Raw genomic sequence first — 18,631 nt, 5'->3', positions numbered from 1 at the left:
CAGCAGTAGTGCTCTTATCTGGAAGAATTTAAATGCAGTACTGTGAAATGTTTCAGTCAATTCAAGATATGCTCCATGCAGCTAACACTTTAGAAAAAGAGCAACTTGCACTAGTATTAACAATGTTATCAAAAGGCACAGAACCAGAGTTCCCATTGCAACACACATGCATTACTAAGAAAGCTGGAGATTCTATCGTCTCAGTTTAAAAAAAATAATTTACCAATCTCAGAACCTTGCCTTTAAAACCTACTCAAGCCTTACACTTAATTCTTGGTTTGAGTTACAATGCATCTAATAATTGCAGCCAAACTAGAGACTTTAATGGTTGTGTACTAATTAGTGACATCAATGTCAGGTACTGGGCTGCATGGGGCCTACAGTACAAGGCAATAAGCTTAATTAATGCAATTATGCATTTTACATTAGTTTAATTAATAAACAGACAGATGAATTAGACAGAGTCTAATAAACAAACTATTTAAATAGTCACCTCTCTAAAGTGCAACTTTCACTATTTGATGATTTTCAATGGTCAAACATTGTCACATTTCACTCATTGATCAGACTGGACCAACGAATATTTTAATGGTATGGAAATGATAATGGGACTCCTCATAGGCTTATCATTAACGATTAAATTCCATTCTTCCTTAGAAAAATGTCATATATTCTTTTATTTTTTAAACAAAATTGTCACTAATGTTCTTAAAAATCAGATAAATTTAAACAATGGCAAAACATTTTATCAGTTACTTGCTTGCATCAGGGAAAAGACAGTGTTTCAAACAGTGTATCAGTGAAAAGACAGTGTTTTAGGAAACTGTTTGTATGTGTTCTAATCTGTTCTTTTGTGAGAGGAGGGAGTTGATGACTTTATGCTTAAAAAGCCATCAGTACTCTCTTGAACTTCCAGAAATCTGTTCATAGACTTACTCTTAAACTTAATCTTAGCATTAAAACTGCTAGCACTATTTAAGTGCTTGTCATATCATAAGCAGTAGTCTAGAAAGCCATTCTATATTACAGTATTCAGCTGCAATTACCCTGCTGTAGCACCTCTAAATATTTTGATAAATAGCTTCAAACAGAATTTATTTCAAAAGCTACTATTAACTGAGATCTCAAACCTGGCTGTGTGAACATTAAAAATAAAATGTGAGAGTACTGTGTGACTTTCCCAAAGACATTCCTAAGCATCTGTGATAGCATACCTATAAAAGTAAATATTGACTGTTTTATGTATACAAGAAGGCTTTTTCACAGATACATGTGTGTTATATTTTAAAAAACAACAACTATTAAGAGCAAGAAAACGAATAACGTTTTGTTTTTTTTCCCCATTGGTTATGTTATCTGCTTGTAGGTATGTCTGTTCCATTATTAAGACCACCTAGGCATTAACTGAGTCCTTCAAGCTGGTCTAAGACATTTGCTGCAGTCATTAAATAATATGCCTTATTAACCAGGCAAACACATCAAATTTCCAACACCAAAATGACATGTAAATGAGCATCCACATCACTGATATTCTATGCTCTTGGTGTCATTCCCAGGGTGAACTGGCTTCTTCTCTCCTAGGAAAGCACAGGGAAAGCTGTGGGGATGACTGATGACACAACTTTACCAACTCTCCTTCCTGCTGACAGACACTCACCATCCAACATTTTTCACTGCTAATTGGACATCTTTGCAAATTCCTTTTCTGCGATGGTGTGGTCCACTAAATTAGCCTCTGATAACTGCCGAGAATTTGCTCAAAGAATTACAGGAAAAAAGTCATACTTGTTAGATAGTACAGACATTGTTGAACATATTGCATAACCTCTGGTAAGCATGGAAATCATAAAGTTTATTTCATATAATTCACTTTTCCACAAGGAAAAACAAGAAATCCATTGCTGCAATATAGTCAATCATTTTTACATTACAACTAATTTAATGCTTATATCAAGTACCGTTACAGTACCAATACCAATACTGAATTATATTTTTTTATTGTCAAAATTTAGGTTTGCAATGATATCTCTTTACAGTTATAATCATTAACAATGATCTACCTCCACTGCAGAGAGCAAACACCAAAAAATGGTGTTATCACTGGATAATAGAAAGTAAACGCTCTTCATGCAAATGCAGTTCATATCATTCTTGTACATTTAAAATGACTATAATAAACCCTCATATGTTATGTGATTTGCAGAATTCAGCAGTTACTCTATTCCTCATTAACATAGAACCTGCATATAATTAATAATTACATATCAATTCTGAGCTAATCAAGTTATTATTTAATTGTCTTATAATGCAATTATTAATTTTTTTAGAGTGATAATGAATAATTATTCACTAAAAATCAATTTGAGTCATAAGACAATGAGACACATGTCAGGATCCCATAAAATCTTCCCCAACCACAGAAATTCATTACCATTGTTTGATGCTACATGGCTGCTGGCTCAAAAAGCTGCAATAGCAATGACAGGGTTGTTTAATGGTTCATATCATTGCACCATATCACACAACTGCGACCAAAAGTGAACTCACGAATATCCCCAGACTCAATGAATTGTCAATAGCAATTTAACAGCTTAACTGCTGACAGCAGACACTCATGAGGGTAATTAGCCTGCAATATTTAAAAGCTTTAACAGCAGGCCACAGCTTAATAATGTACAACAGTCAACATGGCAGTTTAGGAAATCTTTATTTTGTGGTACTTTTTGAAGATGCTTAACACTATATTCCTTTATTCTTTCCCTAGATAATTTTTATTTAGTGTCAGTACCTCAGCCACAAATATTTGGTACCATATTAACCAATGTGATATTTTTAGTGATCACAATCTGAAGAGTATCAGTAACATGAAATAACTTCAAGATAGCAACTAAGATGAAGTAGAAAACAGTTGCCCTCCACCCCACCCCCAACACATAAGGACTTAATACAACTCTTGCAAACAAAAAAAAAAAGTTTCATCATGCTTTAAAGTTTCACTGTTATATATGTTGTCAAATGGTCATCTGAGCATTATTTGATCTATGCCAGAATATTATTCATTAAAATGAACACTCTTCTAAGTATTTATTGTTCCATATAGGCTAGTTTGCCCATACACATTACTGTAAAGTGCCACTCTGATCATCTCTCAGTATCTACAAAGAAAGCTCAACTCAGTCCAAGGTATCCTGTATACTTTCTTTTGCCATTTTTATCTGTAGTATATATGACACAAGGTTGCTTTTATTCTGCAATGTCTCAAAGCCTGAACCAGAACCCAAGGAGGAATCTTTTGGTTATGATGTTTATAATACATGTCCTCAATGTGGCCTTAGTATTTGTGTTCTTACATACACATTCATCCTATGTGGTGTGCATGCGGTGTAATGCAGGTAAGGTAGCCACTGCCATAGCATCACACAACAGCCACCAACAAAAAACCCAGAGTTATTTTTGGTGTAACTTTTGTACAACTTTATAGGTTTTAGAAACAGATTAATTGCATAATATGAGGAATCAGAAAAAGGGCTATAACATTCTATTTTCTGTTGGTGATTTCTGTCACCTCTTTGATTTCGTGTTGCTTGTCTTTAAATACTAAGTGGTGTCTGGGTGAACATTCCTGTTTAGATTGGGTTGAGTTATCCCCCCCATAAATGCATTACAATTCTGTTCCTTCACTGTACTACTGACTGCCTGCTTCCTTCTCTATGCTGTTAGCCAGTTAGGTGTCATTTAGTGCAGAGAAATGACATTGCTAAGCCATGTTCTGAAGTAAAAATCTATCCTACACTGAGGGCAGATACTGGCAATTGCAACTAAAGGAAGCCTGTGTCCTATTTTAGAAATTTGAACGCGTAGCTTTTTTTGTGTGTGTTTACATTAAATTCAGCCTGTGTCAGATTATTGGTAGTGTAAATTGGTCCCAAGAATCTAATGAAGTTCGCGTTTCCTTTGACTTGGTTGAAGCATTGTAGCACATTTTTGTGTCTGAACTTTATAGCTGATTTATTTCATAGCCTGCAGTGTGGGGAAGTGTATTTCAGGCCTTTGAGGCATAGTGTGCCCTAGAATTTGTGAATCTGTGTGATTATTACCCAAACATGCACAAATGCACATGCATATGCACACACACACACACACACGCACGCACACACACACACACACACACACAAACACACACAGTCCACTACCCATTCCAGCCAGCACGTCACTTGAGACAACTTGACCAAACATATGACAATGAGATATTGGCAGTAATGTACTGACTGCAAAATACCGTATGCAATTACAAAAACAAAAAGAGAAATCATTAAATAAACATTGGCTTAATGTCCCGGGACAAATTTGTCAGATAGCAAAAAGCGCTTTCCACTGTCATCTGACATTACATGTGTAGCAGCTTGGCCTATGAGTGTGTGTATGGATAATTTCCCAATTTTCCTTAACCTGTCCCTTCCAGTTCCACAGTCTGCGTCAATATGCATGGTTGTTCGTCTTCAGGGCTCTGGAGCATGAGTCTCAAAATTAGTGACAAAGACTCAGAGACACTGAGAAGCACCACGCTTTATTCTTGCTTATATATATATATATATATACACACACATATACACACACACACAGACACACACACACACACACACATATACACACACACACACACACACACACACACATATATATTGATGGAAAATATGTAAATGACATAGCAGGTACAAAATGTTCAGACATAACAGGCTAAAACTAAGAACGTCATCAGCCACCTGTAGCTAGCCCAAACCATATTTGATATAGGCTTTCACTTACATTAAAAATAAACATGAAGTATGTTCCGAGGATAGATCTGCTGTACAAATGCGTTTAAAGGGTTAATCCTATACAAAAAAGAATTCTCCTTGTAGGAAAATTCTAAGAGTGGGTTCTCATTAGTTGAGTATAAACTATCTTGTATTGTCACAACAACAAACAATTATCATTTTTGCAGTTAATGACAGTCTAATGAATAGCTCTTCTTTTTGAGAGATGACTCCACTTCACATTCTTTGCTGTATTTATAGTAGTAAAGTATTTACATAAAAGGAGACAATGTGAAAAATTTTATTTTTCAGTGTTTGTGCACATACATTTGGGTAGTGCTTACAAGCCCAAAAACTGATATGAGACAACCCAGTTTGCTGCTTCTGTGGGCTGCCAATGTTGTAAAGCATACGATGTAACAGGCCATTCAGGTTTGGCTGCACTTCCTATATCAGGTACATGCCCACCATCTGAACATCTCCACCCATAGCTTGACAACCACCTTTGCGAAGGTGTGTCGAAGCTAAAAGCTGAGCACAGGAGCACAGACAAGCAAAAATCGCTACATCAGCTCCCAGCCTCAAAGGACAGAAGAGCTGAGTGGATAAAGTTTATTTTTGATGGCAATGTACAGTTGGTAAAAACATATATATGTACGCTAACCAATTTGTGTCTGACTGCTTTTCCAACCTGGGTATGTATAACACAGGACTGACAACACCACTAAAAGAAGGCTTAATACCAACTGTCTGTGGCCAACTATAGACAAGGGAAATGTAACAGCTTAGGTAACATATTAAATATAATTTTCTAGAAAGTTATTGCCATTTGCTGCAGCATTATGTTTTTAGTTGAACGTCTGTAACATGAACTTATTAATACACAAATAACATGACAGTAAAATGAGAGAATAGGTGTCAAGGTCTTGTCACCAGCAGTTGTCTGCTACACAACCACCACAACCTGCAACACCATATGAGCTTAGCCATCAAACATACAAAAAGAAATGTCAAACTTACCTAAAGTTAATAGCTCCAAAATGTCCTGTTTTATTCTTAATTCTCAAACTTCAGAAACCTCCTCTTGCTCAGGTTCTGATTACATATATTGTTCCACTGCTATGTTTTCTCTAGCAGCCATGTTTCTCCCAGAGTTCATGCTTGTTGCCATGGTAGCACAAAGTCATACTTGGCACACCCCAGGAAGAAGGGGAGTGGAACACTAGGTCATTATCATTTAAAGGAACAGCCACTCAAAATGGCTACTCTGAACAGGGCTGTTTAAAGAGGGTGAGAACGGTGCTGTGATGCTTGATCCTTGTGGTATCATGACTACAGCATGTCATAGACATTTGAGACCCCAGGGAACCATATTAACTTGTGGAAAAGGGGTATGTCACCTTTAAAGTAGTTAAAACATGACGCATATGGCATAGTCCAAATGCTCAGCTAACATGATTTAACCTAATATATCTACTAATATTGCTTTTCATAATAAATTATGTTAAAAGGACGTTAGTTGTCAAACAATAAAAGCTCAGAAATACTCCCAAAAAAGTTCTGGAAATGTCCTCAAAAACAAACAAACATAACATCTCTAACCACTGTACTTCACAGGCTGAAGTATGTGCGTTTAGACTTTCTTGCCATACCTGGAGTCTTGCTAAATATTACAGAAGCTTAGAGACCATGAATAATTTAGTATATAAAATTAGGTTGAAATATGTGCTTCTATTCAAAGCCTTAGGAACAAGCATTATTTGGGGTAAAAAAATGTAGGGTACATTTTTAAATAAAAGTTAAACAGACGTTATACTACATTGGTAGATTGGTTTTGATGCCTGTCACAAAAGTTAGTTCTCTGAAATAACAAAGTGCTTACAGTATTCCATGTTAACTGTTCATAATCAGAACAATGCAATACTGCAATAGCAACATTACAGAATGCCACAATAAGCAAATGAACACATTAACAAGTAACTACATTTTATAGAGTGTCTATAGTGTATATAAAAACGAAGCCTTTTGAAGATTACGGCAATTGAATCACAATACAATATTTGTTATCAATTGCTATAAAGCACCTACTCATTTGAATATGAATTCTGTCAATGAAAGTAAAAATTATAGGCAATAATAGCAAAGCGATGGCTTAATACGAACTCTTAGAACCCTTGTGTTCCATTCACTAATAATTACCAATGGAGCCCCTCCAGTTACTGATCTCTTAGCATCTCCAGGTATGTGTAATGCACATTGCTCTATGGACTTAGTTTAAAAATCTTCTAGACATGGCAGTGTACAGTTAAGTAAATTGCAATGCCTTTTCTTAGTAGCTGAACAGTAGTAAGGTTTGCTTAGAAGTACCTAATCTGATGTAATGTGACTAAGTACTATTCTGAAATTAATTCCTAAACCCATTACAAATGTTATGTAAATTCCATTCAATACTATTTCAAAAGAGATTTTAAGGGCTAAAATGAGTCATATAAGAGAAGCAACACAGTGATATTACCAATGGGAGAGAAAAGTGGGTGGCTCGTTGCAAGGGAAAGAACACTCAAAATTATCTGGTATTCAGTGTGCCTGCTTCATCAAAAGCCACAAAAACAGTGACAGGCTGAGGAGAGGTGAGGTTAAGTCTACTTAAAAGGAACTTCAATATGTGTAGTTTTTTCTTCAAAGAACTGCAGGTTTAATTGCAGAGATAGAAATGCCTGATTCAAGACTAGGACTTAAATGGCATTTAAAACTAATATGATGATGAAGTAATCACAATGTACAGCACCTGAAAGTTGTACCTCTTTCAAGCTACATTTTCATCTATTAGGTTTAAACACAGCTTAAATATACTACATTGATATGAGCCAATGCTCACGTGAAAAATGTGAAAATTGTGGAAAAAATCCACAATATTCACACCTAGTGCATACCTACTGCTCTGAAGGCTTGCTGTTTTCAGGTGGCTGAGAATATTATGCTCATATTTCATCTTGACTCATGATCTCATCTTGACTCTCTACACCTAGCAAAAGGTGCTACTTTGGGAATTTCCATTAAAACACAGCAATTCTGCTGCATGGTATAGCTGGGTGCCAGTAAAAGCTGAATATTTGCAGAATTACATTCATTATAATGGTCATTAATGATTCATACCAGTTCTAGCTGAAAGGTAGTTTTGATTAGATGACATAACTATGCCATCAATTGTTTAAACATTTATTTTTTAGAATGAGAAAATTAACCACCTAAGAAAAACACAAAGTGTTTTAAAAGTTACTCTTGCAGATGTATTGACATAGTTTTAATTTGACACAATGACAGAGGCAACTGTCTGCTGGAGCTTACTGAAAGTAAAAAAAAAAGGTCTATCAGAAATGCTACTCTCTTGTGCGCTGGTGAAGTTTAGGCTTCAAACATGTTCAGGAAGTGAATGTCAGATATGTCAGCAAATGAAAAGGTCCATCATACTGACAACCTTGCCAACCATCTGCATTCTCAGGGCTGCACTGTGAGCTCCCTTTAGTACAAAGTATGATACAAAGGATAGGGCTGCTTACAACCATAAAGCTCTGTAAAGATATGTTGGAGAAGCTGTTTTTGATTATTTTCCTCTTTCACAATAAATCCTTGTGAGACCAAAGCCTCATTAGCAATGGGGTCCTTGTGAGACAGAAGAAAATGTATAAAATACAAAAGCTGCACTCATCAATAGCTGAGACCAAACCAATGATATGCCTTCAAATTTTAAGAAAACTCCAGAAGAATTGGAAGAAGCTGTATTGTTTGTAGTAGTCATCAGGGTAGGCCCTATAGCACACACTAAGCAATACCAAGGTCCACTGTTCAAAACCTATAACTTTCTGGTCTGTGATACAGAGCTGTACCAAAAAGCAGGCTTGTGTCTCTTTCAAGCTGTCAGCAAAGTTTCTGAATTCATCAAATATTTAAAGCAACCTTCTGTACTATATTTCATGCCAAAGCTTTATAGTATCAGAACCTAAACAGAAGCCTATCTTTTATGTTCCCTGCAATGTCAATGTTCTCTGAACATTTCTGCATTTTAACCTTTTAGTGTCTTGTGTATTTACTCTGAGAGACTCAAACAGACTACAAAAATTCCACAACATTTATATATAAAGGATTCTAAACCATATTCAGACACAGCCAGAACTTCTTTGCTATTTAACTCTAAAATCCCTAAGCAATATAGTATAAAACTGTCACGGAATGCTCCCCTTCTTTCTGATCACGTGGTATGGCCCGCCGCGTGCAGTGGGAGTTTCTCGTTGACCGTGACTTGTCTTGTTTGTAACCAGACCTATGTTGTTTAGCACACACCTGCACCTGGTTTAGTCTCGTTATGTCTATATGCATTTAAACCCCTGCTGGTGCGTGCATTGGTGTCGGTCATTGTTTGTGTTGTCTTTGTTCAGTCACATTGTTCATGTTTACGTTACGTGTGAGTGCTACTGTTGTATGCATCATATGCATCATGTGTCTACAGGAGTGTCTGTTTGTTGTTGTGTGCACCCACGATGCTTGTGGGTGCAATGTTATACGTACAGACTGGGTCCCTCAAGGGAGCTTACTGATGCTGCAAGCCATAGCCACGCCTTCGGAGCAGTGGACCTGCCACAGACCATAGCAGACTGCCCTGGGAGAGGCATGGACTCTGCCTTTCCCCCTCATATGGAAAGACATGGAAAGACATGGAAAGACCTCCATGGTGGCGGTTCCAAGCCCGCCTTGTGTTGGGTGGGCACCAGGCATTGCCGTGCTCTTTCTGTGTATATGTACACGGCGGCCTGGGATTCGCTATCTCGGAGTGGGACGCGTCAGGAGCCATGCCCCTTGGGAGGGGGTACTGTCACGGAACGTACCCCTTCCTTCTGATCACGCGGTATAGCTCGCCGCGTGTAGTGGGAGTTTCTCGTTGACTGTGACTTGTCTTGTTTGTAACTACACCTATGTTTAGCACACACTTGCACCTGGTTTAGTCTCATTATGTCTATATGTATTTAAACCCCTGTTGGTGTGTGCACTGGTGTCGGTCATAGTTGTGTTGTCTTTGTTCATAGTCACATCATTCATGTTCACTGTTTACGTTATGTGTGAGTATGACTGTTGTATGCATCATTCAATAAATGTCTGTCTATGTCGAAGGAGTCTGTACGTCTGGGCCTTTACAAAAACTTTGATGGAGTGCAAAATAAAAATGAAAACAGTAAACATAAATAAATATGTAATATTCAGTATACTGAATCAATTAAACTATTAATTGATACAATTCAAATTGTTCATGCATCTGGATTACAGTTTTGTTGTAGGGGAGCAAACCCAAGACTCACTGCATTATAATACAATAGTAGCACTAAGCCTCTATTCTCTGGCTAAGAAGGCAGAAGAACACTGTGATGACAAATGAATTATTTTTCATCAGTTTGATCAGTTACAGATCAGATCATTTATATCAGCCTGATCAATTACTCCAGCACTGCCTCTTACCTTTCACAAGTGATGAAGTTTTTTCAATATGAGCACCAATCTAAAAGTAAAGCTTTTGGGTTAAACTGTGAGATTCTCCCACCTTATCTATCAATCTACTTTTCACAAGTCCAAGTTAAAGGGTGCAGTGGGTTTGAAAGGTTCACGCTGTAGAACAGCAAGCACCTAGTCTACCTGCAATTAACTACCTGCACCTAGTATACTGTAAGTGTGCAATTAATGAATGACTTGATTTAATGATGAATCCTCTTCAAATCTTGAATCAGACTTAAAATGACACCCAAAGAAGCCTGTCGCCCAGAAACTAATCAATGGAAAAGAATCAGGCTAATGACTGGTAACAGCTCCCACATGTTCAATTTTACCCAGTCTTTCTGCAGAAGTTATTCCTTAGTGTGAAAAAGTCATGCTTTGATTGTGGTTTTTTTTAATGCAAGATTTGTCCACAAAGGAATTTTCAGTTATGTCGGAAAATGAACCATTAAATCAGTGTTCCTCACTCTCTGGCCCAGAAAGATACACTCTGCACTGCTTAGCACTGTCCCTATGCTAAGACACAATACAACTCATCACCTTCTTATCAACCCCTTCTTTACTTGAGTGTGGCGTGCTGGAACATGGAAATGACAAAACTTCAATGTTATATTTGGAGACAAATACAATCTGATTCCACATGGTTTGTTATTACACTGATGCCTGAATAGTCACCAAGCCCATGCACTCCTATCGAGGGAGATCGCAATCTTTCTCATAACCTATGTTGACCTGCATGAATAGTTCCACATTGCAGAGAATGTGCCCCAAGACAAGGACAGATTTAGATGGTTAGCTGTGGCTGTTTAGAACTGAATTCTGAAATGAATTTCAGCCTTTTTTAAGGTGAGCCTTAGAAGTGGATCACAAGAGCAAACATGGTCAGCAATCTAAGCGTCCCTCAAATATATGTTATTTTATTATATAACTATTTTCTTTTCTTAAATAAGGTTTCCTAATCATGCTGGTCAGAATGCATGTGAATTTGTTCAGCAAAGCTCAGTCCATCAGGGTGCCACATCAGTCTGATAGGTGCATTCCTGTTTTTTTCAGACCTAGGCTACTTCAAACCCAATGGCCAAGACATGAAATGCTGCAGTCACAACAGCCCTGCCTATGGTTGTACACTTTTATAAATCAATTTTATATGTACGCCTTTGTCTAAACATGTCAATATGTAAAAATGAGGGTGTACATCCCTAATTTTGTTTTTAGGGCTGAGGTAGCCTAAAATTGCACCCCTGCCAACATCCCCATCATCCCTGTGCACTTTCAACCCCTAGAGAGCCTTTCCCCCAATTTCCATAATGAAATCACTTCAACTATGGATAAGAAATGGATGAAAAGGAATACCAAAAAAGTGAGACATTTTCAGTCAGAACAGAATAAGGACTGTGTAAATGTTACTAAGGTTAGAATATTAACCAGTTAATGTCCTTTTTTTTGCTTCAAAATGCCCTTTGTTTACTTCGGACATGCAGACTTCTTGTAGCAGCAAGTGAACCACACCTCCATGTTTAGTGTATATCAACATTCTCTCTTCATTTACTGTGCTTGTATACTCTCAGTACATCAAATTGTAAGTCATGGAATGGTAGGAAGAATATGTATATATATGCCACTGGCCGTCATTTGTGACATGTATGTGCCCAAGTGCCTCCAGGGTAATCAGAGTTTCTCACTAACGAGTGGCTCTCTGTGTTCTTGGAAATATTTTTTCTGATAAACATCTCACATGATTTCATGTCAGCCTACAGAAAGTGTGTATAAACAACATTCCACACAAGAGAGACTAAGATTTTTTTTTTCATTAGTGAAGAAATACTTTCCAGCTATAGAGAGAACAGGCATAGCTACATTAATAAGAAGAGCAAAACCTGATGATTCATTAGTGTCAACAAGAGCTGACAATAAAAACTTAACACATGAAAGCTTCATTGTCACATGTTGCCAAAAATATTACTTTCTTATTATTTATTATATTATTTAAAACACACACAACAATTCCTAGCAAGGGTTCATTCTTTTTTTGTGTGTGAATAAATAAGAGTGTTAAAAGTACCTAGAGAACATATTTCCATACTGGATGTTCAGTTAAGGATGTTTTTATAATATAAGATAATAGTCTATTTTCAACAATATCTTTATTTAAAGAAAAAAATCAGCATTTTAAATGAAATGTGTATTTTTCCATTAAACTAAACATTGTCAGTGAGTATAACCATATATTTATGCCCAAGATTACATTTATTTATTTCATATAAACATCGTCTCTTCATCACTTCCACAAACTTCTTCCTTTTTGAATGATTTAGTACTGCCTATATAAAGTCCTCTTTGATGCATTTACTACAGCGAGGAAGCCCTTCTACATGATGCACTCTAGATCTGCCATTACTAAAAACAACAATTTTCTCCTAGATTCCATAACAGATCATCTGCTGGGTTACAGCGAAAAAATACACAATAATAACTGCAAAGACTAATGTAGACCTAACCATTGATTTAAGAGACAAAGCAACACTGAGAAGAGTGTGATCATTGTGATAGAAAAACAATATAAGTAAAAGAAAACAAAGACCAAAAATCTAAGTGCCACATGAGTACTTTAAGAAATGACTGGCAATTGTGATGGAAACCCAACGCTGGCTAGATACCAATCTAACTTTCTGCTTTCAAATTTGAATCACTTTGACTCTCCAGGTGCAAGAAGAGAACCTATCCCCCACAGGTTTCATCAGAAAATGCTTCTCTTAGTTTAAAATGAAAAATTCTGACAGCAAAACTATTGTATCATTGCCTATCCAGTCTCATTTAACAAAATCCCAATTATAAAAAATGTTTAGGTGAGATTTTAAGTGTCACTGGTGTACATCTTATATATACAAAAATATTTAAAAATCAGCAAATGGTACAGAAAGGTGTGCATGAGAAGGCAGGAACCACTACCCACCTTCAGATGAAGTGTTGAAGTAAGTCACAGGCCAAAAAGCATCACATCCTCAGAGACCACCTACAGCTATCAACTGGGCAAGTGAGATACTTGTGACTAGCATATTGAGGGCATACAACAGATCTACTCTCTTTGTTATTCCTGATAACTTCATTTTTAAATGTCTTGCTAGCCTACATGTGCATAAGCAAAAGACTTAAAACTTTATGAACATAGCAAAAAATAAGTAAATTTATAACAAAATAAAACTAAGAACTTAAGTTACCACCTCAATGGATAGAGACTTGGCTAAAATTTGATATGTCAGTCAGGGCCGCAAAGCATGACCTGTGCTACAGGTGTGGTTCTTCCACTAATTAAGCCAAAAGATATTCAGGACTAAGGTCATAAGAATTCTGGTCAGGTGTGACAGTCTCTCTCATTATGGCCAGCATGACTGCAAGAGAAGACCTTTGTGACCATGAAAGACAAAAGATATTGGGGAGTTACCACCAGGGCTCAAACTTGCCCTTTCGTCATGAATAATGATGCCCTGGGTGGTGACAGAAAGTCTCTCAGCAAAGAGAAACTGGATCTGCAAACTACAATATTCCTGCACCTAGTCCCAAAAAATAACTGGAGCAGACACTTGCACATATATGGGCTATTGCCTGATTCAGACACATCCTTTGCTGAACCAAAATATTCTTGTTTGCACTGACAAAAAATAGAACCTGTTTTCTAGACAAAGTTGACTTAAGCATAAGCCAAAGACACTTAGCAAAAGCTTGGGTGCTAGATCCCAAGTTCTACTAGTATTTGTGACAATATGTTGTGACAATATGTTGATGAAATGTGGTCCTCAAGAGTTCAGGTGCTGAAGTTCTGGTAGGCTCTGAAGGAAGGCTGGGCATTTACCCCAGTCAATGTAAGCAATTCACCACCCAGGTTAAAGTGTCATGTATTCATTTAAAATCAGGCAGTTTGTCTTCTCCTGCAACTGTGTTGAGCTGCACAACAAAGATGCATGTCTGCCACAGCTAGGAAAGATCCAGTGGCAATCTTCCCAAACTTCTATCAGTTTAAAAGGGGGCCATACTATTACAAGGGGACCTTGGTGTTACTCAGACAATGGGTATGGGCTTAGACTGGAGAAAAAAACAAAAAAATATTTACAAATGACAATAACTACTGACATTCGATTTGACAAGTTTTATTTATCTCCTTATGGCAAATCTTTTAATGCATATTTAGAGGGCTAATGTGCTAAAAAAAAAATACGGTATTTTAATTTGTCCTAGAAACCATATTTGAACATTATGAGCACAGAGGAACTTTATTAGGAAAAAATGCAGTTAGCAAACAGAGAGAATAGTATAACAATTAGCTAATAAGCCATCTATATTTGACTGCATTTGTGCTGAATGTTTGATTTCACTTAGCCACCACTAGTTGTCATTAATAAACATTGACATAAGATCATATTTTGCATAGCTTACTTAGTAACCAATTTATATTTCTGAATGACCTATTAGTTACTTTGACTCTACCTTCTAAGCTGATGAAAAATTGTTGCTGTGACTTTAATATTTATCACACATGAAATACAGAAAAAAACAGCTCATTGAAAGCCACATCCAAGCAGCAGCTGTCTAATCAGCAGCAATAAGGGCCCTAGTGATCTTTATAATGGAATATTTAATGTAAATATACTCACCACCCGCTTTATTTGTAACATTTATTAAATACAGTTAGAAACTATAGGTAATATGTTGTCACAGTGGAGACTGAAAGCCAATATTATTGATTAAGGGACATCACTTGGAACAAATTTTTATTATGGGTGAAATTATAGTCTCTCAACTCACTGAGAGAAATGCTTTGTGTAAGAAGAGTAGGAAACAGAGTGCAAGTCTAATGCTGAGAGAGATAAGAGGAAGGGCAAGAGAGAGGGTGAACGTATTGTTTGATTATATTCCTTGGAAAAAATATGATGCATGCATATATGTTTGGTGTGTTGGTAAGTACATATCAGAGTTTGAAGAAAGCCTCTGAGTAGACACAGGAAGCCTGCTGCCAACCTAAGATAATTACAAATTCTGATTCCCTAGACGAAACAGCAAGGCAGAAGTAAATTAGCTCCTAGTTGCTAGAAAATGGGCAGCTTTTCACCAATAGGTTTTTGATAGTTTTTGGCATGTAACATGCAATTTTCTGAAACTTGGTCAATAAAAAGAACGGTTGTTAAAAGAAGCTTCAAAAGACTCAGTGCAGCCTTTGTGACTGTTTTGTAATCTTCCCCTCGATCAAGAAGAAAACAAAAGACATGCTCATTCCAAATGACCACCTCTAAAGTTTTCCAATAAATTAGATATTCCCATGACACCATGCACAATCAGTGTTAGCCATCTTCCAACCCTTCATCAATAGTCAATTTCTAGCCGCACAACTGCTGTTGGCTGAAGATATGTGGGTGGCAGACCCAGCAGTGACACCCAGGAAAAACTGTCGAAACACTGCTGTGCCTGATATGCCTCATATGAGCACAACTCCAAATACCATGCCACAACCATATCAGTTGCACTGCGGTGTTAAGAATCGTACCCAACCAAACCCTAGACAGTAAGCAGTAGTCCTGTGATCAGAGACTAACCAGTGATGAACAAAAAATGGCCGACAAATTGTACATGGAAACAAATGGGATACGGTCTGAAAACATACACTTATAAAGTTCACCTAAAAATAAATGTACCTAACAGAATAGTCAGTGAGTGTGCACATATCTGACATAAGACATTTAAATGAACTGGAAAAAAGAATGCAGTCATCATACCACTACACCAAGACTGATTACTCTGATTACAGATACTTATTGAAATGGATATAAATTCACACCCAGGATGTATTATTACACATACACAACTGGAATGAGCACTTTCATTTGGTTCAAAGGGGAGCATGTTCCAAATACAAGGGAAATTGGCAAGTCAAACAGCCACAGAGGCATGATGTGGCATGACTTGGTCTGCTGCCATCAGTCAGGCACTTGGGATTTTATACATACTATCTAATAGATAGTGTGTATGAACTATACTATCTGTCTCTACTTCATTATGTACTTTAATTTTGGTACAATTTGATGAATACTTGGCTGAGAGCTGAAAATGTATTCAGACAGTGATGCAGACTGGCTACTCTTGAAGAGGTAATGTTATTCTCTCTAATAAGCTCTTTCTGATACATTAAGCTTTGAAATGTCAAATTCTTGTTGAGCTGAAATGTGAAAAGCAAAAGGGTAGTGACCTGTGCCTTTAGGAGTTTACCTTTTTGGGAGGTAGTGATGGGATATCAGTCAGTATCAGCAAGGTTCAGGAACTATTTTTAATACCCATCATGGTAAATTTAGACTTTATCTAACCGACAGACTAAAGGCAGAAGTGACAGCAAAGTTGTAAAAGATTCTGATATAGGCACACCCAAGAGGTCTCCATGCCAAAAATAATGGTCCTTTCTGGGGCAAGTTCAAGTTCTTCTTATAATGTTCCTTTGTTTAAATTTGAGGCAAATTCTATTTTACAACAACAGAAAAGCTGAGGCTGGGATGAAATCAGGTTTGTAGGTTAAGCCTCCATCATAATTCCGATTTTCTGATGCCTGCAACTAGCTTTTACACGGCCCGATTCCCGCGGCACATTCATGCTATGAAATGAATCTTAAAAGGGTTAATATTCAATTATAGACCCTATCTATCTACTGTGCCCACCTACTTATCCATTATAGTCTAGATTGCATAAAACTTCTTTTATTCAGTACGCAAAACGCAAGCCATCACACAGTTTCGGACCGCGCACCATGAATGACTTCTTTGTAACATAACCTAGCTAACTGGACAAAATACTCATCTTGGCGGGGTTTACAAAAGCGTTAGTTAGCTACATCCTCGTTACGCAATCATCAGACTTCGACTCTGACTGCCAAATAATACGCAAACATCAGACTTGTGTACTGACTGCGAAATAATAAAAATGACGTTTATTTAGTGACTATAATTTACTCCCAAACTATTAAGGAACTACTATAAAAACGTAATTCGTCCAGCTAGCGATAAATGTCGCAGACACGATTTATTTAGCCAATGCTACCGTTCAGGAGCTCACAGGGGGAAAAAACGAATACGGATTTTTTTTTTGTGTGCTGTTGGATTGACCCAGTTAGAAGTGATGGGCAAAGAGTAGTAATGTTTAACATCCTTAAAGCAAAACGGACTCGTGGATGTTAGGCACTATTAAGTTTAGCTAACGTCAGTTTATTCTAACTAGTTAGCTGCTTCTTTCTCCTACCTCAGGAGCGCAGTGTCTCCTTGTCTGCTGACCACACTTTCACTCGAAGCATAGTCCACAGTTTGTCCAGCGGGCAAGCACGAAGGCAAAAAGCAGCAAAGACTGAGGATTATAGCGGTGAGCCACTGACCAGAGACACACGCATCCTGCACTGCAATCATAATGTCCATCACCGCTAAACTTGGTGTTTTCCACGTCGCTATCAAAAATTAAAAAATGGGTTTGTCAAAAATATTAATCCCGCTCCTCCGTCCTTAAAAACAAGATCAATGGCGTTCCGTGTAGCTTCCCAGATTTGTTTTGGTTAGAGTCTTATTGCGCGAGGAAGTCTATGCTACTCTCCAGTGGCTTGCACACCATCTAGTGAAGAAATGTAAAATGGGAGCAGACTTAGCAGCAGACAACCCCCAGGCTCTGATCCTGTTGCCATGCGGCCGTTTCCCTGGCAACCTGTTCCCTGTAGCTCGTGATGGAGCAGTTAACCCTTTGAGGGAAAGACTAGCGCGGATTTGTATTAGCTAAAGCTACTGTTTTCAAACACGCCGATTTAACCTTACAACTCTGAAGTGCGTATCACCTACGTCATACGACGAGTGGCCATTGGCGGGACAGACAGATTTTTCAACAAGGGTGCAATTGTCATTGGCTACCACAAGGTGTGGCTTCCCACCCTGATTTGCATGCTGTTGATTTCAAACTAAGTAGATAGTATCATATTGACTTAATATCCCCATAATCCAGCAAAATATGAGCCAAATATTAGATAAAAATTGCTAGCTAGCGGAGTAAAGCAATGAATATTCTCAAGTTGCCATTTGGAGTACACAGAAATAGTTAGCTAACTTTATTTCTGGAAATAAATATTTAATCACTCTAGTTAACAAATAGATCTGGGAAAGTTAGCTGGCTAGATATTCTATTTTAATTAGATCCTTTGTCTCAGTAAGGGGATTCACTCACTAATAAACTTTAATTTGACTTTTACGGAATTAGCGTTGTATGTTTCAACATTAGCTAGCTAA

General features: G+C 37.3%; 1 protein-coding gene across 7 annotated transcripts in view; it reads right to left on the bottom strand.

The window, feature by feature from the left end:
* Nucleotides 1-18,149, bottom strand: part of negr1 (neuronal growth regulator 1) — a 134,166-nt gene extending 116,017 nt beyond the window's left edge. For 2 of the 7 annotated variants that reach the window (XM_081717105.1, XM_081717104.1), the window contains exon 1: nucleotides 17,610-18,144. In XM_081717105.1, coding sequence (XP_081573231.1) covers nucleotides 17,610-17,779 — 170 coding nt within the window. In that variant the 5' untranslated portion in view covers nucleotides 17,780-18,144. Of the gene's footprint in view, nucleotides 1-17,609 lie in introns of all 7 variants that reach the window. The other 5 variants (XM_026998811.3, XM_081717102.1, XM_081717103.1 and 2 more) reach the window with 5 other exon arrangements.
* Nucleotides 18,150-18,631: the final 482 nt, after the last annotated feature.

The sequence above is a fragment of the Electrophorus electricus genome, chromosome 7 (genome assembly GCF_041902795.1).
Source record: "Electrophorus electricus isolate QZ-2024a chromosome 7, ASM4190279v1, whole genome shotgun sequence".
NCBI lineage: Eukaryota > Metazoa > Chordata > Actinopteri > Gymnotiformes > Gymnotidae > Electrophorus > Electrophorus electricus.
The sequence above is the reverse complement of the archived record's forward strand: the minus strand, read 5'-3'. Positions and strand labels throughout refer to the sequence as shown.